This window comes from Argopecten irradians, chromosome 12 (genome assembly GCF_041381155.1).
Source record: "Argopecten irradians isolate NY chromosome 12, Ai_NY, whole genome shotgun sequence".
Classification (NCBI taxonomy): Eukaryota; Metazoa; Mollusca; class Bivalvia; order Pectinida; family Pectinidae; genus Argopecten; species Argopecten irradians.
Genome location: NC_091145.1, coordinates 38,055,028 through 38,077,189, shown reverse-complemented (window position 1 = coordinate 38,077,189; position 22,162 = coordinate 38,055,028). Strand labels below are relative to the sequence as shown.

Here is a 22,162-nt window from a genome sequence, read left to right as displayed (position 1 = left end):
TATTTATAGCAACACCAAAACATTTATTAGCTTTTGGATTAATGTTTTATGTTATAATTCAAATCAATCACGTATTTTGATACTCTAACAATTTGTTAATATTTACTATTTCATTAGATCAATGTTCGCTATCGCCATGTAAGAACGATGGAACTTGTACCAACTCGGGGCCATCATCATTCACCTGTAATTGTGCGGCCGGCTTTACAGGAACTACTTGTGAAACAAACGGTAAAAAAAACTTATATTTAAGATAAATTAGTATTGTTTCTGTGGTGTAAATTTGCGTAATCTGTCGGAACAAGATACATCCACCGCATGTCGAGTGATATATCTTGATATGAAAATGATTAAAAGGCAACTCCTCCTGAACCACAGAAGGCATTTTCTGCTCTTCTGCTTAAAAAGTTTAATATGACCACAGGTCATTTCATATGGGAGATTTCAGTACTTAAACATGGTAACAATTACATAGATGTAGTAAAGATGTGTGCAATTTATTTTGAAACGAGTAAATTTAAATTGCTTGACTTTTTTGCGGAATGAAGGCATGGTCTTGGTGTAAAAACAATAGTGAAAAAATTCGCCTCTGTAACGTCAGTTCTAGTTGTATGTCCTATTCTGCCTACTACAGCTGAAAAAGATACGGTAGTTTGTCCCGTCTACAGCGTTTTTGCACCTTCAGCATCATATGAGGCACTAATTATTCATTAAACAAAAGACATTTAGTTGGGACAAAACATCATTACATATGACTTAAAGAAGTTGATATCTATTTTTTTTTGCATCGACAAAAACATATCTAAAGGTACATGATTTATTTGTGATTTTTATTTTTGTGAATAACCTGATCATTTACCATATAGATCTTTACATGCAAGCAATTTCATTTCTCAAGGTCAGGTCAGGTATTTATAGCAACACTAAAACATTTATTAGCTTTTGGATTAATGTTTTATGTTATAATTCAAATCAATCACGTATTTTGATACTCTAACAATGTGTTGATATTTACTATTTCATTAGATCAATGTTCGCTATCGCCATGTAAGAACGATGGAACTTGTACCAACTCGGGGCCATCATCATTCACCTGTAATTGTGCGGCCGGCTTTACAGGAACTACTTGTGAAACAAACGGTAAAAAAACTTATATTTAAAATAAATAAGTATTGTTTCTGTAGTGTAAATTTGCATAATCTGTCGGAACAAGATACATCCGCCGCATGTCGAGGGATACATCTGGATATGAAAATGATTAATAGGCAACTCCTCCTGAACCACAGAAGGCATTTTCTGATCTTCTGCTTAAAACGTTTAATATGACCACAGGTCATTTCATATGGGAGATTTCAGTACTGAAACGTGTTAAAAATAACATATAGTAAAGATGTGTGCAATTTATTTTGGAACGAGTAAATTTAAATTGCTTGACTTTTTCGCGTAATGAAGGCATGGTCTTGGTGTAAAAAAAGTGAAAAAAATCGCCTCTGTAACGTCAGTTCTAGTTATATGTTCTATTCTGCCTACAACAGTTGAAAAAGATAGTTTGTCCCGTCTACAGCGTTTTTGCACCTTCATGATCATAATATCAGGCACTAATTATTCATTAAACAAAAGTCATTTAGTTGGGACAAAACATCATGACATATGACTTAAAGAAGTTGATATCTATTTTGTTGCTTCGACAAAAACATATGTAAAGGTCCATGATTTATTTGTGAGTTTTATTTTTGTGAATAACCTGATCATTTACCATACCGATCTTTATATGCAAGTAATTTCATTTCTCACGGTCAGGTAAGGTATTTATAGCAACACCAAAACATTTATTAGCTTTTGGATTAATGTTTTATGTTATAATTCAAATCAATCACGTATTTTGAAACTCTAACAATTTGTTAATATTTACTATTTCATTAGATCAATGTTCGCTATCGCCATGTAAGAACGATGGAACTTGTACCAACTCGGGGCCATCATCATTCACCTGTAATTGTGCGGCCGGCTTTACAGGAACTACTTGTGAAACAAACGGTAAAAAAAACTTATATTTAAGATAAATTAGTATTGTTTCTGTGGTGTGAATTTGCGTAATCTGTCGGAACAAGATACATCCACCGCATGTCGAGTGATATATCTTGATATGAAAATGATTAAAAGGCAACTCCTCCTGAACCACAGAAGGCATTTTCTGCTCTTCTGCTTAAAACGTTTAATATGACCACAGGTCATTTCATATGGGAGATTTCAGTACTGAAACGTGTTAACAATTACATATAGTAAAGATGAGTGTTATTTTTTTTGGAACGAGTAAAATTTAAATTGCTTGACTTTTTTGCGGAATGAAGGCATGGTCTTGGTTTAAAAAAATAGTGAAAAAAATCGCCTCTGTAACGTCAGTTTTAGTTGTATGTTCTATTCTGCCTACAACAGCTGAAAAAGATAGTTTGTCCCGTCTACAGCGTTTTTGCATCTTCATGATCATAATATCAGGCACTAATTATTCATTAAACAAAAGACTTTTAGTTGGGACAAAACATCATGACATATGACTTAAAGAAGTTGATATCTATTTTTTTTGCATCGACAAAAACATATGTAAAGGTCCATGATTTATTTGTGAGTTTTATTTTTGTGAATAACCTGATCATTTACCATACAGATCTTTATATGCAAGTAATTTCATTTTTCAGGGTCAGGTAAGGTATTTATAGCAACACCAAAACATTTATTAGCTTTTGGATTAATGTTTTATGTTATAATTCAAATGAGTCACGTATTTTGATACGCCAACAATTTGTTAATATTTACTATTTCATTAGATCAATGTTCGCTATCGCCATGTAAGAACGATGGAACTTGTACCAACTCGGGGCCATCATCATTCACCTGTAATTGTGCGGCCGGCTTTACAGGAACTACTTGTGAAACAAACGGTAAAAAAACTTATATTTAAAATAAATAAGTATTGTTTCTGTAGTGTAAATTTGCATAATCTGTCGGAACAAGATACATCCGCCGCATGTCGAGGGATACATCTGGATATGAAAATGATTAATAGGCAACTCCTCCTGAACCACAGAAGGCATTTTCTGATCTTCTGCTTAAAACGTTTAATATGACCACAGGTCATTTCATATGGGAGATTTCAGTACTGAAACGTGTTAAAAATAACATATAGTAAAGGTGTGTGCAATTTATTTTGGAACGAGTAAATTTAAATTGCTTGACTTTTTCGCGTAATGAAGGCATGGTCTTGGTGTAAAAAAAAGTGAAAAAAAAATCGCCTCTGTAACGTCAGTTCTAGTTATATGTTCTATTCTGCCTACAACAGTTGAAAAAGATAGTTTGTCCCGTCTACAGCGTTTTTGCACCTTCATGATCATAATATCAGGCACTAATTATTCATTAAACAAAAGTCATTTAGTTGGGACAAAACATCATGACATATGACTTAAAGAAGTTGATATCTATTTTGTTGCTTCGAGAAAAACATATGTAAAGGTCCATGATTTATTTGTGAGTTTTATTTTTGTGAATAACCTGATCATTTACCATACAGATCTTTATATGCAAGTAATTTCATTTTTCAGGGTCAGGTAAGGTATTTATAGCAACACCAAAACATTTATTAGCTTTTGGATTAATGTTTTATGTTATAATTCAAATGAGTCACGTATTTTGATACGCCAACAATTTGTTAATATTTACTATTTCATTAGATCAATGTTCGCTATCGCCATGTAAGAACGATGGAACTTGTACCAACTCGGGGCCATCATCATTCACCTGTAATTGTGCGGCCGGCTTTACAGGAACTACTTGTGAAACAAACGGTAAAAAAACTTATATTTAAAATAAATAAGTATTGTTTCTGTAGTGTAAATTTGCATAATCTGTCGGAACAAGATACATCCGCCGCATGTCGAGGGATACATCTGGATATGAAAATGATTAATAGGCAACTCCTCCTGAACCACAGAAGGCATTTTCTGATCTTCTGCTTAAAACGTTTAATATGACCACAGGTCATTTCATATGGGATATTTCAGTACTGAAACGTGTTAAAAATAACATATAGTAAAGATGTGTGCAATTTATTTTGGAACGAGTAAATTTAAATTGCTTGACTTTTTCGCGTAATGAAGGCATGGTCTTGGTGTAAAAAAATAGTGAAAAAAATTCGCCTCTGTAACGTCAGTTCTAGTTGTATGTTCTATTCTGCCTACAACAGCTGAAAAAGATAGTAGTTTGTCCCGTCTACAGCGTTTTTGCACCTTCATGACATCATATGAGGCACTAATTATTCATTAAACAAAAGTCATTTCGTTGGGACAAAACATCATGACATATGACTTAAAGAAGTTGATATCTATTTTGTTGCTTCGACAAAAACATATGTAAAGGTCCATGATTTATTTGTGAGTTTTATTTTTGTGAATAACCTGATCATTTACCATACAGATCTTTATATGCAAGCAATTTCATTTCTCAGGTCAGGTAAGGTATTTATAGCAACACCAAAACATTTATTAGCTTTTGGATTAATGTTTTATGTTATAATTCAAATGAGTCACGTATTTTGATACGCCAACAATTTGTTAATATTTACTATTTCATTAGATCAATGTTCGCTATCGCCATGTAAGAACGATGGAACTTGTACCAACTCGGGGCCATCATCATTCACCTGTAATTGTGCGGCCGGCTTTACAGGAACTACTTGTGAAACAAACGGTAAAAAAAACTTATATTTAAGATAAATTAGTATTGTTTCTGTGGTGTGAATTTGCGTAATCTGTCGGAACAAGATACATCCACCGCATGTCGAGTGATATATCTTGATATGAAAATGATTAAAAGGCAACTCCTCCTGAACCACAGAAGGCATTTTCTGCTCTTCTGCTAAAAAGTTTAATATGACCACAGGTCATTTCATATGGGAGATTTCAGTACTGAAACGTGTTAACAATTACATATAGTAAAGATGTGTGTTATTTTTTTTGGAACGAGTAAAATTTAAATTGCTTGACTTTTTTGCGGAATGAAGGCATGGTCTTGGTGTAAAAACAATAGTGAAAAAATTCGCCTCTGTAACGTCAGTTCTAGTTGTATGTCCTATTCTGCCTACTACAGCTGAAAAAGATACGGTAGTTTGTCCCGTCTACAGCGTTTTTGCACCTTCAGCATCATATGAGGCACTAATTATTCATTAAACAAAAGACATTTAGTTGGGACAAAACATCATTACATATGACTTAAAGAAGTTGATATCTATTTTTTTTTGCATCGACAAAAACATATCTAAAGGTACATGATTTATTTGTGATTTTTATTTTTGTGAATAACCTGATCATTTACCATATAGATCTTTACATGCAAGCAATTTCATTTCTCAAGGTCAGGTCAGGTATTTATAGCAACACTAAAACATTTATTAGCTTTTGGATTAATGTTTTATGTTATAATTCAAATCAATCACGTATTTTGATACTCTAACAATGTGTTGATATTTACTATTTCATTAGATCAATGTTCGCTATCGCCATGTAAGAACGATGGAACTTGTACCAACTCGGGGCCATCATCATTCACCTGTAATTGTGCGGCCGGCTTTACAGGAACTACTTGTGAAACAAACGGTAAAAAAAACTTATATTTAAAATAAATAAGTGTTGTTTCTGTAGTGTAAATTTGCATAATCTGTCGGAACAAGATACATCCGCCGCATGTCGAGGGATACATCTGGATATGAAAATGATTAAAAGGCAACTCCTCCTGAACCACAGAAGGCATTTTCTGATCTTCTGCTTAAAACGTTTAATATGACCACAGGTCATTTCATATGGGAGATTTCAGTACTGAAACGTGTTAAAAATAACATATAGTAAAGATGTGTGCAATTTATTTTGGAACGAGTAAATTTAAATTGCTTGACTTTTTCGCGTAATGAAGGCATGGTCTTGGTGTAAAAAAAAGTGAAAAAAATCGCATCTGTAACGTCAGTTCTAGTAATATGTTCTATTCTGCCGACAACAGTTGAAAAAGATAGTTTGTCCCGTCTACAGCGTTTTTGCACCTTCATGATCATAATATCAGGCACTAATTATTCATTAAACAAAAGACTTTTAGTTGGGACAAAACATCATGACATATGACTTAAAGAAGTTGATATCTATTTTTTTTGCATCGACAAAAACATATCTAAAGGTACATGATTTATTTGTGATTTTTATTTTTGTGAATAACCTGATCATTTACCATATAGATCTTTACATGCAAGCAATTTCATTTCTCAAGGTCAGGTCAGGTATTTATAGCAACACTAAAACATTTATTAGCTTTTGGATTAATGTTTTATGTTATAATTCAAATCAATCACGTATTTTGATACTCTAACAATGTGTTGATATTTACTATTTCATTAGGTCAATGTTCGCTATCGCCATGTAAGAACGATGGAACTTGTACCAACTCGGGGCCATCATCATTCACCTGTAATTGTGCGGCCGGCTTTACAGGAACTACTTGTGAAACAAACGGTAAAAAAAACTTATATTTAAAACAAATAAGTATTGTTTCTGTGGTGTAAATTTGCATAATCTGTCGGAACAAGATACATCCGCCGCAGGTCGAGGGATACATCTTGATATGAAAAAGATTAAAAGGCAACTCCTCCTGAACCACAGAAGGCATTTTCTGCTCTTCTGCTTAAAACGTTTAATATGACCACAGGTCATTTCATATGGGAGATTTCAGTACTGAAACGTGTTAACAATTACATATAGTAACGATGTGTGTAATTTATTTTGGAACGAGTAAAATCTAAATTGCTTGACTCTTTCGCGGGATGAAGGCATGGTGTTGGTGAAAAATAATAGTGAAAACAAATCGCCTCTGTAACGTCAGTTCTAGTTGTATGTTCTATTCTGCCTACAACAGCCGAAAAGATTTAGTTTATCCCGTCTACAGCGTTTTTGCACCTTCAGATCATATATAGGCACTAATTATTCATTAAACAAAAGACATTTAGTTGGGACAAAACATCATACATATGACTTAAAGAAGTTGTTTCATCGACAAAAACAATCTAAGATATTTTTATTTTTGTAATACCTGATCATCATATAATCTTACATGCAAGCAATTTTCTCGTTAGTATATTTACTTTTTTTGTTTAGATCAATGTTCGCTATCGCCATGTATCAATGTCGCATCGCGATGGAACTTGTACCAACTCGGGGCCATCATCATTCACCTGTAATTGTGCGGCCGGCTTTACAGGAACTACTTGTGAAACAAACGGTAAAAAAACTTATATTTAAAATAAATAAGTGTTGTTTCTGTAGTGTAAATTTGCACTAATCTGTCGGAACAAGATACATCCGCCGCATGTCGAGGGATACATCTGGATATGAAAATGATTAAAAGGCAACTCCTCCTGAACCACAGAAGGCATTTTCTGATCTTCTGCTTAAAACGTTTAATATGACCACAGGTCATTTCATATGGGAGATTTCAGTACTGAAACGTGTTAAAAATAACATATAGTAAAGATGTGTGCAATTTATTTTGGAACGAGTAAATTTAAATTGCTTGACTTTTTCGCGTAATGAAGGCATGGTCTTGGTGTAAAAAAAAGTGAAAAAAAAATCGCCTCTGTAACGTCAGTTCTAGTTATATGTTCTATTCTGCCGACAACAGTTGAAAAAGATAGTTTGTCCCGTCTACAGCGTTTTTGCACCTTCATGATCATAATATCAGGCACTAATTATTCATTAAACAAAAGACTTTTAGTTGGGACAAAACATCATGACATATGACTTAAAGAAGTTGATATCTATTTTTTTTGCATCGACAAAAACATATCTAAAGGTACATGATTTATTTGTGATTTTTATTTTTGTGAATAACCTGATCATTTACCCATATAGATCTTTACATGCAAGCAATTTCATTTCTCAAGGTCAGGTAAGGTATTTATAGCAACACCAAAACATTTATTAGCTTTTGGATTAATGTTTTATGTTATAATTCAAAATCACGTATTTTGATACTCTAACAATTTGTTAATATTTACTATTTCATTAGATCAATGTTCGCTATCGCCATGTAAGAACGATGGAACTTGTACCAACTCGGGGCCATCATCATTCACCTGTAATTGTGCGGCCGGCTTTACAGGAACTACTTGTGAAACAAACGGTAAAAAAACTTATATTTAAAATATATAAGTGTTGTTTCTGTAGTGTAAATTTGCATAATCTGTCGGAACAAGATACATCCGCCGCATGTCGAGGGATACATCTGGATATGAAAATGATTAATAGGCAACTCCTCCTGAACCACAGAAGGCATTTTCTGATCTTCTGCTTAAAACGTTTAATATGACCACAGGTCATTTCATATGGGAGATTTCAGTACTGAAACGTGTTAAAAATAACATATAGTAAAGATTTGTGCAATTTATTTTGGAACGAGTAAATTTAAATTGCTTGACTTTTTCGCGTAATGAAGGCATGGTCTTGGTGTAAAAAAAAGTGAAAAAAATCGCATCTGTAACGTCAGTTCTAGTAATATGTTCTATTCTGCCTACAACAGCTGAAAAAGATAGTTTGTCCCGTCTACAGCGTTTTTGCACCTTCATGATCATAATATCAGGCACTAATTATTCATTAAACAAAAGACATTTAGTTGGGACAAAACATCATGACATATGACTTAAAGAAGTTGATATCTATTTTGTTGCTTCGACAAAAACATATGTAAAGGTCCATGATTTATTTGTGAGTTTTATTTTTGTGAATAACCTGATCATTTACCATACCGATCTTTATATGCAAGTAATTTCATTTCTCACGGTCAGGTAAGGTATTTATAGCAACACCAAAACATTTATTAGCTTTTGGATTAATGTTTTATGTTATAATTCAAACCAATCACGTATTTTGATACTCTAACAATGTGTTGATATTTACTATTTCATTAGATCAATGTTCGCTATCGCCATGTAAGAACGATGGAACTTGTACCAACTCGGGGCCATCATCATTCACCTGTAATTGTGCGGCCGGCTTTACAGGAACTACTTGTGAAACAAACGGTAAAAAAACTTATATTTAAAATAAATAAGTATTGTTTCTGTAGTGTAAATTTGCATAATCTGTCGGAACAAGATACATCCGCCGCATGTCGAGGGATACATCTGGATATGAAAATGATTAATAGGCAACTCCTCCTGAACCACAGAAGGCATTTTCTGCTCTTCTGCTTAAAACGTTTAATATGACCACAGGTCATTTCATATGGGAGATTTCAGTACTGAAACGTGTTAACAATTACATATAGTAAAGATGAGTGTTATTTTTTTTGGAACGAGTAAAATTTAAATTGCTTGACTTTTTTGCGCGAATGAAGGCATGGTCTTGGTGTAAAAAAAAGTGAAAAAAAAATCGCCTCTGTAACGTCAGTTCTAGTTGTATGTTCTATTCTGCCTACAACAGCTGAAAAAGATAGTTTGTCCCGTCTCCAGCGTTTTTGCATCTTCATGATCATAATATCAGGCACTAATTATTCATTTAAACAAAAGACATTTAGTTGGGACAAAACATCATAACATATGACTTAAAGAAGCTGATATCTATTTTTTGTTGCTTCGACAAAAACATATGTAAAGGTCCATGATTTATTTGTGAGTTTTATTTTTGTGAATAACCTGATCATTTACCATACAGATCTTTATATGCAAGTAATTTCATTTCTCACGGTCAGGTAAGGTATTTATAGCAACACCAAAACATTTATTAGTTTTCCATTTGGATTAATGTTTTATGTTATAATTCAAATCAATCACGTATTTTGATACTCTAACAATTTGTTAATATTTACTATTTCATTAGATCAATGTTCGCTATCGCCATGTAAGAACGATGGAACTTGTACCAACTCGGGGCCATCATCATTCACCTGTAATTGTGCGGCCGGCTTTACAGGAACTACTTGTGAAACAAACGGTAAAAAAAAAACTTATATTTAAGATAAATTAGTATTGTTTCTGTGGTGTAAATTTGCGTAATCTGTCGGAACAAGATACATCCGCCGCATGTCGAGGGATACATCTTGATATGAAAATGATTAAAAGGCAACTCCTCCTGAACCACAGAATGCATTTCAAAGAAACTTGGTGGCAAAAAGCCGTTAATAATGTAAACGTGCATTATTGATAAGGAACACAATAATTCCGTCTTCCTTTGAGTGATGCTCTTCAGCTAAAAACGTTTAATGTGACCACAGGTCCATTCATATGGGAGATTTCAGTACTGAAACGTGGTAACAATTACAAAGATATAGTAAAGATGTGTGCAATTTATTTTGAAACGAGTAAATCTAAATTGCTTGACTTTTTTGCGGAATGAAGGCATGGTCTTGGTGTAAAAACAATAGTGAAAAAATTCGCCTCTGTAACGTCAGTTCTAGTTGTATGTCCTATTCTGCCTACAACAGCTGAAAAAGATAGATTTGTCCCGTCTCCAGTGTTTTTGCATCTTCATGATCATAATATCAGCCACTATTTATTCTTTAAACAAACGTCATTTAGTTGGGGTAAAACATCATAACATATGACTTAAAGAAGCTGATATCTATTTTTTTTGCATCGACAAAAACATATGTAAAGGTCCCTGATTTATTTGTGAGTTTTAATTTTGTGAATAACCTGATTATTTACCATACAGATCTTTATATGCAAGTAATTTCATTTCTCACGGTCAGGTAAGGTATTTATAGCAACACCAAAACATTTATTAGCTTTTGGATTAATGTTTATTTTATAATTCAAATCAATCAAGTATTTTGATACTCTAACAATTTGTTAATATTTATTATTTCATTAGATCAGTGTTCGCTATCGCCATGTAAGAACGATGGAACTTGTACCAACTCGGGGCCATCATCATTCACCTGTAATTGTGCGGCCGGCTTTACAGGAACTACTTGTGAAACAAACGGTAAAAAAAAACTTATATTTAAGATAAATTAGTATTGTTTCTGTGGTGTAAATTTGCGTAATCTGTCGGAACAAGATACATCCACCGCATGTCGAGGGATACATCTTGATATGAAAATGATTAAAAGGCAACTCCTCCTGAACCACAGAATGCATTTCAAAGAAACTTGGTGGCAAAAAGTCGTTAATAATGTAAACGTGCATTATTGATAAGGATAAAATAATTCCGTCTTCCTTTGAGTGATGCTCTTCTGCTTAAAACGTTTAATATGACCACAGGTCCTTTCATATGGGAGATTTCAGTACTGAAACGTGGTAACAATTACATATAGTAATGATGTGTTTAATTTATTTTGGAACGAGTAAAATCTAAATTGGTATACTTTTTTGCGGAATAAAGACATGGTCTTGGTGTAAAAAAAAGTGAAAACAAATCGCCTCTGTAACGTCAGTTCTAGTTGTATGTTCTATTCTGCATACAACAGCTGAAAAAGATAGATTGTCCCGTCTCCAGCGTTTTTGCATCTTCATGATCATAATATCAGGCACTATTTATTCTTTAAAAAAAAGTTATTTAGTTGGGACAAAACATCATAACATATGACTTAAAGAAGTTGATATCTATTTTTTGCATCGACAAAAACATATGTAAATGTCCCTGATTTATTTGTGAGTTTTATTTTTGTGAATAACCTGATCATTTACCATACAGATCTTTATATGCAAGTAATTTCATTTCTCACGGTCAGGTAAGGTATTTATAGCAACACCAAAACATTTATTAGCTTTTGGATTAATGTTTATTTTATAATTCAAATCAATCACGTATTTTGATACTCTAACAATTTGTTAATATTTACTATTTCATTAGATCAATGTTCGCTATCGCCATGTCAGAACGATGGAACTTGTACCAACTCGGGGCCATCATCATTCACCTGTAATTGTGCGGCCGGCTTTACAGGAACTACTTGTGAAACAAACGGTAAAAAAAACTTATATTTAAGATAAATTCGTTTTGTTTCTGTGGTGTAAATTTGCGTAATCTGTCGGAACAAGATACATCCGCCGCATGTCCAGGGATACATCTTGATATGAAAAAGATTAAAAGGCAACTCCTCCTGAACCACAGAATGCATTTCAAAGAAACTTGGTGGCAAAAAGCCGTTAATAATGTAAACGTGCATTATTGATAAGGAACACAATAATTCCGTCTTCCTTTGAGTGATGCTCTTCTGCTTAAAACGTTTAATATGACCACAGGTCCTTTCATATGGGAGATTTCAGTACTGAAACGTGGTAACAATTACATATAGTAATGATGTGTTTAATTTATTTTGGAACGAGTAAAATCTAAATTGGTATACTTTTTTGCGGAATAAAGACATGGTCTTGGTGGAAAAAAAAAGTGAAAACAAATCGCCTCTCTAACGTCAGTTCTAGTTGTATGTTCTATTCTGCCTACAACAGCTGAAAAAGATAGATTGTCCCGTCTCCAGCGTTTTTGCATCTTCATGATCATAATATCAGGCACTATTTATTCTTTAAACAAAAGTCATTTAGTTGGGACAAAACATCATAACATATGACTTAAAGAAGTTGATATCTATTTTTTTGCATCGACAAAAACATATGTAAAGGTCCCTGATTTATTTGTGAGTTTTATTTTTGTGAATAACCTGATCATTTACCATACAGATCTTTATATGCAAGTAATTTCATTTCTCACGGTCAGGTAAGGTATTTATAGCAACACCAAAACATTTATTAGCTTTTGGATTAATGTTTTATGTTATAATTCAAATCAATCACGTATTTTGATACTCTAACAATTTGTTAATATTTACTATTTCATTAGATCAATGTTCGCTATCGCCATGTCTGAACGATGGAACTTGTACCAACTCGGGGCCATCATCATTCACCTGTAATTGTGCGGCCGGCTTTACAGGAACTACTTGTGAAACAAACGGTAAAAAAAACTTATATTTAAGATAAATTAGTATTGTTTCTGTGGTGTAAATTTGCGTAATCTGTCGGAACAAGATACATCCGCCGCATGTCGAGGGATACATCTTGATATGAAAATGATTAAAAAGCAACTTCTCCTGAACCACAGAATGCATTATAAAGAAACTTGGTGGCAAAAAGCCGTTAATAATGTAAACGTGCATTATTGATAAGGAACACAATAATTCCGTCTTCCTTTGAGTGATGCTCTTCTGCTTAAAACGTTTAATATGACCACAGGTCCTTTCACATGGGATATTTCAGTACTGAAACGTGGTAACAATTACATATAGTAATGATGTGTTTAATTCATTTTGGAACGAGTAAAATCTAAATTGCTTTACTTTTTTGCGGAATAAAGACATGGTCTTGGTGTAAAAAAAAGTGAAAACAAATCGCCTCTGAAACGTCAGTTCTAGTTGTATGTTCTATTCTGCCTACAACAGCTGAAAAAGGTAGATTGTCCCGTCTCCAGTGTTTTTGCATCTTCATGATCATAATATCAGCCACTATTTATTCTTTAAACAAACGTCATTTAGTTGGGGTAAAACATCATAACATATGACTTAAAGAAGCTGATATCTATTTTTTTTGCATCGACAAAAACATATGTAAAGGTCCCTGATTTATTTGTGAGTTTTAATTTTGTGAATAACCTGATTATTTACCATACAGATCTTTATATGCAAGTAATTTCATTTCTCACGGTCAGGTAAGGTATTTATAGCAACACCAAAACATTTATTAGCTTTTGGATTAATGTTTATTTTATAATTCAAATCAATCAAGTATTTTGATACTCTAACAATTTGTTAATATTTATTATTTCATTAGATCAGTGTTCGCTATCGCCATGTAAGAACGATGGAACTTGTACCAACTCGGGGCCATCATCATTCACCTGTAATTGTGCGGCCGGCTTTACAGGAACTACTTGTGAAACAAACGGTAAAAAAAACTTATATTTAAGATAAATTCGTTTTGTTTCTGTGGTGTAAATTTGCGTAATCTGTCGGAACAAGATACATCCGCCGCATGTCGAGGGATACATCTTGATATGAAAATGATTAAAAGGCAACTCCTCCTGAACCACAGAATGCATTTCAAAGAAACTTGGTGGCAAAAAGCCGTTAATAATGTAAACGTGCATTATTGATAAGGATAAAATAATTCCGTCTTCCTTTGAGTGATGCTCTTCTGCTTAAAACGTTTAATATGACCACAGGTCCTTTCATATGGGAGATTTCAGTACTGAAACGTGGTAACAATTACATATAGTAATGATGTGTTTAATTTATTTTGGAACGAGTAAAATCTAAATTGGTATACTTTTTTGCGGAATAAAGACATGGTCTTGGTGTAAAAAAAAGTGAAAACAAATCGCCTCTGTAACGTCAGTTCTAGTTGTATGTTCTATTCTGCCTACAACAGCTGAAAAAGATAGATTGTCCCGTCTCCAGCGTTTTTGCATCTTCATGATCATAATATCAGGCACTATTTATTCTTTAAACAAAAGTCATTTAGTTGGGACAAAACATCATAACATATGACTTAAAGAAGTTGATATCTATTTTTTTGCATCGACAAAAACATATGTAAAGGTCCCTGATTTATTTGTGAGTTTTATTTTTGTGAATAACCTGATCATTTACCATACAGATCTTTATATGCAAGTAATTTCATTTCTCACGGTCAGGTAAGGTATTTATAGCAACACCAAAACATTTATTAGCTTTTGGATTAATGTTTATTTTATAATTCAAATCAATCACGTATTTTGATACTCTAACAATTTGTTAATATTTACTATTTCATTAGATCAATGTTCGCTATCGCCATGTCTGAACGATGGAACTTGTACCAACTCGGGGCCATCATCATTCACCTGTAATTGTGCGGCCGGCTTTACAGGAACTACTTGTGAAACAAACGGTAAAAAAAAAACTTATATTTAAGATAAATTCGTTTTGTTTCTGTGGTGTAAATTTGCGTAATCTGTCGGAACAAGATACATCCGCCGCATGTCCAGGGATACATCTTGATATGAAAAAGATTAAAATGCAACTCCTCCTGAACCACAGAATGCATTTCAAAGAAACTTGGTGGCAAAAAGCCGTTAATAATGTAAACGTGCATTATTGATAAGGAACACAATAATTCCGTCTTCCTTTGAGTGATGCTCTTCAGCTAAAAACGTTTAATGTGACCACAGGTCCTTTCATATGGGAGATTTCAGTACTGAAACGTGGTAACAATTACATATAGTAATGATGTGTTTAATTTATTTTGGAACGAGTAAAATCTAAATTGCTTGACTTTTTTGCGGAATGAAGGCATGGTCTTGGTTTAAAAAAATAGTGAAAAAAATCGCCTCTGTAACGTCAGTTTTAGTTGTATGTTCTATTCTGCCTACAACAGCTGAAAAAGATAGTTTGTCCCGTCTCCAGCGTTTTTGCATCTTCATGATCATAATATCAGGCACTAATTATTCATTAAACAAAAGACATTTACTTGAGACAAACATCATAACATATGACTTAAAGAAGCCGATATCTTTTTTTTTTGCATCTACAAAAAACATATGTAAAGGTACATGATTTATTTGTGAGTTTTATTTTTGTGAATAACCTGATCATTTACAATACAGATCTTTATATGCATGTAATTTCATTTCTCAAGGTCAGGTAAGGTATTTATAGCAACACCAAAACATTTATTAGCTTTTGGATTAATGTTTATTTTATAATTCAAATCAATCACGTATTTTGATACTCTAACAATTTGTTAATATTTACTATTTCATTAGATCAATGTTCGCTATCGCCATGTCAGAACGATGGAACTTGTACCAACTCGGGGCCATCATCATTCACCTGTAATTGTGTGCGGCCGGCTTTACAGGAACTACTTGTGAAACAAACGGTAAAAAAAAAACTTATATTTAAGATAAATTAGTATTGTTTCTGTGGTGTAAATTTGCGTAATCTGTCGGAACAAGATACATCCACCGCATGTCGAGGGATACATCTTGATATGAAAATGATTAAAAGGCAACTCCTCCTGAACCACAGAATGCATTTCAAAGAAACTTGGTGGCAAAAAGCCGTTAATAATGTAAACGTGCATTATTGATAAGGAACACAATAATTCCGTCTTCCTTTGAGTGATGCTCTTCTGCTTAAAACGTTTAATATGACCACAGGTCCTTTCATATGGGAGATTTCAGTACTGAAACGTGGTAACAATTACATATAGTAATGATGTGTTTAATTCATTTTGGAACGAGTAAAATCTAAATTGGTTTACTTTTTTGCGGAATAAAGACATGGTCTTGGTGTAAAAAAAGTGAAAACAAATCGCCTCTCTAACGTCAGTTCTAGTTGTATGTTCTATTCTGCCTACAACAGCTGAAAAAGATAGATTGTCCCGTCTCCAGCGTTTTTGCATCTTCATGATCATAATATCAGGCACTATTTATTCTTTAAACAAAAGTCATTTAGTTGGGACAAAACATCATAACATATGACTTAAAGAAGTTGATATCTATTTTTTGCATCGACAAAAACATATGTAAAGGTGCCTGATTTATTTGTGAGTTTTATTTTTGTGAATAACCTGATCATTTACCAAACAGATCTTTATATGCAAGTAATTTTATTTCTCACGGTCAGGTAAGGTATTTATAGCAACACCAAAACATTTATTAGCTTTTGGATTAATGTTTATTTTATAATTCAAATCAATCACGTATTTTGATACTCTAACAATTTGTTAATATTTACTATTTCATTAGATCAATGTTCGCTATCGCCATGTCAGAACGATGGAACTTGTACCAACTCGGGGCCATCATCATTCACCTGTAATTGTGCGGCCGGCTTTACAGGAAATACTTGTGAAACAAACGGTAAAAAAAATTATATTTAAGATCAATTCGTTTTGTTTCTGTGGTTTGAATTGCGTAATCTGTCGGAACAAGATACATCCGCCGCATGTCGAGGGATACATCTTGATATGAAAAAGATTAAAAGGCAACTCCTCCTGAACCACAGAAGGCATTATAAAGAAACTTGGTGGCAAAAAGCCGTTAATAATGTAAACGTGCATTATTGATAAGGATAAAATAATTCCGTCTTCCTTTGAGTGATGCTCTTCTGCTTAAAACGTTTAATATGACCACAGGTCCTTTCATATGGGAGATTTCAGTACTGAAACGTGGTAACAATTACATATAGTAATGATGTGTTTAATTCATTTTGGAACGAGTAAATCTAAATTGCTTGACTTTTTCGCGGAATGAAGGCATGGTCTTGGTGTAAAAAAAAGTGAAAACAAATCGCCTCTGAAACGTCAGTTCTAGTTGTATGTTCTATTCTGCCTACAAAAACTGAAAAAGGTAGATTGTCCCGTCTCCAGTGTTTTTGCATCTTCATGATCATAATATCAGGCACTATTTATTCTTTAAACAAAAGTCATTTAGTTGGGACAAAACATTATAACATATGACTTAAAGAAGTTGATATCTATTTTTTTGCATCGACAAAAACATATGTAAATGTCCCTGATTTATTTGTGAGTTTTATTTTTGTGAATAACCTGATCATTTACCAAACAGATCTTTATATGCAAGTAATTTTATTTCTCACGGTCAGGTAAGGTATTTATAGCAACACCAAAACATTTATTAGCTTTTGGATTAATGTTTATTTTATAATTCAAATCAATCACGTATTTTGATACTCTAACAATTTGTTAATATTTACTATTTCATTAGATCAATGTTCGCTATCGCCATGTCAGAACGATGGAACTTGTACCAACTCGGGGCCATCATCATTCACCTGTAATTGTGCGGCCGGCTTTACAGGAACTACTTGTGAAACAAACGGTAAAAAAAACTTATATTTAAGATAAATTCGTTTTGTTTCTGTGGTGTAAATTTGCGTAATCTGTCGGAACAAGATACATCCGCCGCATGTCCAGGGATACATCTTGATATGAAAAAGATTAAAATGCAACTCCTCCTGAACCACAGAAGGCATTATAAAGAAACTTGGTGGCAAAAAGTCGTTAATAATGTAAACGTGCATTATTGATAAGGAACACAATAATTCCGTCTTCCTTTGAGTGATGCTCTTCTGCTTAAAACGTTTAATATGACCAGAGGTCCTTTCATATGGGAGATTTTCAGTACTGAAACGTGGTAACAATTACATATTGTAATGATGTGTTTAATTTATTTTGGAACGAGTAAATCTAAATTGCTTGACTTTTTCGCTGAATGAAGGCATGGTCTTGGTGTAAAAAAAAGTGAAAAAATTCGCCTCTGTAACGTCAGTTCTAGTTGTATGTTCTATTCTGCCTACAACAGCTCTAAAAGATAGTTTGTCCCGTCTCCAGCGTTTTTGCATCTTCATGATCATAATATCAGGCACTAATTATTCATTAAACAAAAGACATTTACTTGAGACAAACATCATAACATATGACTTAAAGAAGCCGATATCTTTTTTTTTTGCATCTACAAAAAACATATGTAAAGGTACATGATTTATTTGTGAGTTTTATTTTTGTGAATAACCTGATCATTTACAATACAGATCTTTATATGCATGTAATTTCATTTCTCAAGGTCAGGTAAGGTATTTATAGCAACACCAAAACATTTATTAGTTTTTGGATTAATGTTTATTTTATAATTCAAATCAATCACGTATTTTGATACTCTAACAATTTGTTAATATTTACTATTTCATTAGATCAATGTTCGCTATCGCCATGTCAGAACGATGGAACTTGTACCAACTCGGGGCCATCATCATTCACCTGTAATTGTGCGGCCGGCTTTACAGGAACTACTTGTGAAACAAACGGTAAAAAAACTTATATTTAAGATAAATTCGTTTTGTTTCTGTGGTGTAAATTTGCGTAATCTGTCGGAACAAGATACATCCGCCGCATGTCCAGGGATACATCTTGATATGAAAATGATTAAAAGGCAACTCCTCCTGAACCACAGAATGCATTTCAAAGAAACTTGGTGGCAAAAAGCCGTTAATAATGTAAACGTGCATTATTGATAAGGAACACAATAATTCCGTCTTCCTTTGAGTGATGCTCTTCTGCTTAAAACGTTTAATATGACCACAGGTCCTTTCATATGGGAGATTTCAGTACTGAAACGTGGTAACAATTACATATAGTAATGATGTGTTTAATTCATTTTGGAACGAGTAAAATCTAAATTGGTTTACTTTTTTGCGGAATAAAGACATGGTCTTGGTGTAAAAAAAAGTGAAAACAAATCGCCTCTCTAACGTCAGTTCTAGTTGTATGTTCTATTCTGCCTACAACAGCTGAAAAAGATAGATTGTCCCGTCTCCAGCGTTTTTGCATCTTCATGATCATAATATCAGGCACTATTTATTCTTTAAACAAAAGTCATTTAGTTGGGACAAAACATCATAACATATGACTTAAAGAAGTTGATATCTATTTTTTTGCATCGACAAAAACATATGTAAAGGTCCCTGATTTATTTGTGAGTTTTATTTTTGTGAATAACCTGATCATTTACCATACAGATCTTTATATGCAAGTAATTTCATTTCTCACGGTCAGGTAAGGTATTTATAGCAACACCAAAACATTTATTAGCTTTTGGATTAATGTTTATTTTATAATTCAAATCAATCACGTATTTTGATACTCTAACAATTTGTTAATATTTACTATTTCATTAGATCAATGTTCGCTATCGCCATGTCAGAACGATGGAACTTGTACCAACTCGGGGCCATCATCATTCACCTGTAATTGTGCGGCCGGCTTTACAGGAAATACTTGTGAAACAAACGGTAAAAAAAATTATATTTAAGATCAATTCGTTTTGTTTCTGTGGTTTGAATTGCGTAATCTGTCGGAACAAGATACATCCGCCGCATGTCGAGGGATACATCTTGATATGAAAAAGATTAAAAGACAACTCCTCCTGAACCACCGAAGGCATTTTCTGCTCTTCTGCTTAAAACGTTTAATATGACCACAGGTCCTTTCGTATGGGATATTTCAGTACTGAAACGTGGTAACAATTACATAGATATAGTAAAGATGTGTGCAATTGATGTTTGAACGAGTAAATCTAAATTGCTTGACTTTTTCGCTGAATGAAGGCATGGTCTTGGTGTAAAAAAAAAGTGAAAAAATTCGCCTCTGTAACGTCAGTTCTAGTTGTATGTTCTATTCTGCCTACAACAGCTGAAAAAGATAGTTTGTCCCGTCTCCAGCGTTTTTGCATGTTCATGATCATATTATCAGGCACTAATTATTCCTTAAACAAAAGACATTTAGTTGGGACAAACATCATAACATATGACTTAAAGAAGCTGATATCTATTTTTTTGCATCTACAAAAAACATATGTAAAGGTACATGATTTATTTGTGATTTTTATTTTTGTGAATAACCTGATCATTTACCATACAGATCTTTATATGCATGTAATTTCATTTCTCAAGGTCAGGTAAGGTATTTATAGCAACACCAAAACATTTATTAGCTTTTGGATTAATGTTTATTTTATAATTCAAATCAATCACGTATTTTGATACTCTAACAATTTGTTAATATTTACTATTTAATTAGATCCATGTTCGCTATCGCCATGTCAGAACGATGGAACTTGTACCAACTCGGAGCCATCATCATTCACCTGTAATTGTGCGGCCGGCTTTACAGGAACTACTTGTGAAACAAACGGTAAAAAAACTTGTATTTATTCGTTTTGTTTCTGTGGTGTAAATTTGCGTAATCTGTCGGAACATGTCGAGGGATACATCTTGATATGAAAATGATTAAAAGGCAACTCCTCCTGAACCACAGAAGGCATTATAAAGAAACTTGGTGGCAAAAAGTCGTTAATAATGTAAACGTGCATTATTGATAAGGATAAAATAATTCCGTCTTCCTTTGAGTGATGCTCTTCTGCTTAAAACGTTTAATATGACCACAGGTCCTTTCATATGGGAGATTTCAGTACTGAAACGTGGTAACAATTACATAGATATAGTAAAGATTTGTGCAATTTATTTTGGAACGAGTAAATCTAAATTGCTTGACTTTTTCGCGTAATGAAGGCATGGTCTTGGTGTAAAAAAAGTGAAAAAATTCGCCTTTGTAACGTCAGTTCTAGTTGTATGTTCTATTCTGCCTACAACAGCTGAAAAAGATAGTTTGTCCCGTTTCCAGCGTTTTTGCATCTTCATGATCATAATATCAAGCACTAATTATTCATTAAACAAAAGACATTTAGTTGGGACAAACATCATAACATATGACTTAAAGAAGCTGATATCTATTTTTTTGCATCGACAAAAACATATGTAAAGGTACATGATTTATTTGTGAGTTTTATTTTTGTGAATAACCTGCTCATTTACCGTACAGATCTTTATATGCAAGCAATTTCATTTCTCAGGGTCAGGTAAGGTATTTATAGCAACACCAAAACATTTATTAGCTTTTGGATTAACGTTTTATGTTATAATTCAAATCAATCACGTATTTTGATACTCTAACAATTTGTTAATATTTACCATTTCATTAGATCAATGTTCGCTATCGCCATGTAAGAACGATGGAACTTGTACCAACTCGGGGCCGTCATCATTCACCTGTAATTGTGCGGCCGGCTTTACAGGAACTACTTGTGAAACAAACGGTACAAAAACTTATATTTAAGATAAATAAGTATCGTAAATTTACGTAATCTATCGAAACAAGATGCCTCCACTTGATGTCGAGGGATGAATTTTAATCTCAAAGCGATTAAAAGGCTATTTCTCCTAAACCACACAAGGCATTTCAATGAAACTATGTGCCAATTTACCTCTTATATGGCAGATATTTGTATGGGAAAAATATTTTGACAGATGAAATTATTTAATTAATTATATTCTATAAGAATCGGTTTGAAAAGATGTGTTCTCTCATTTCAGATGCCGATACGATACGATGTCAGTTTGAAGAGGGGGAAGAATGCCCGTTTGAGAATGATGACAGTTACCTTTATGAATGGGAAAATGCACAGGTGGGTTTATTTGTCATTTCATCAATCTAAAAATATCACACTAAATCTCGCGTAGT

The 22,162-nt window shown here is 33.3% G+C and overlaps 1 protein-coding gene across 1 annotated transcript in view; it reads left to right on the top strand.

The window, feature by feature from the left end:
* LOC138336495 (fibropellin-1-like) overlaps nucleotides 1-22,162 on the top strand; it is an 81,142-nt gene that overhangs the window by 43,236 nt on the left and 15,744 nt on the right. Inside the window, exons 18-25 of the mRNA XM_069285993.1 lie at nucleotides 5,532-5,645; nucleotides 6,432-6,545; nucleotides 8,095-8,208; nucleotides 8,993-9,106; nucleotides 9,903-10,016; nucleotides 10,896-11,009; nucleotides 21,624-21,737; nucleotides 22,015-22,106. Coding sequence (XP_069142094.1) covers nucleotides 5,532-5,645; nucleotides 6,432-6,545; nucleotides 8,095-8,208; nucleotides 8,993-9,106; nucleotides 9,903-10,016; nucleotides 10,896-11,009; nucleotides 21,624-21,737; nucleotides 22,015-22,106 — 890 coding nt within the window. The remainder of the gene's footprint in view (nucleotides 1-5,531; nucleotides 5,646-6,431; nucleotides 6,546-8,094; nucleotides 8,209-8,992; nucleotides 9,107-9,902; nucleotides 10,017-10,895; nucleotides 11,010-21,623; nucleotides 21,738-22,014; nucleotides 22,107-22,162) is intronic.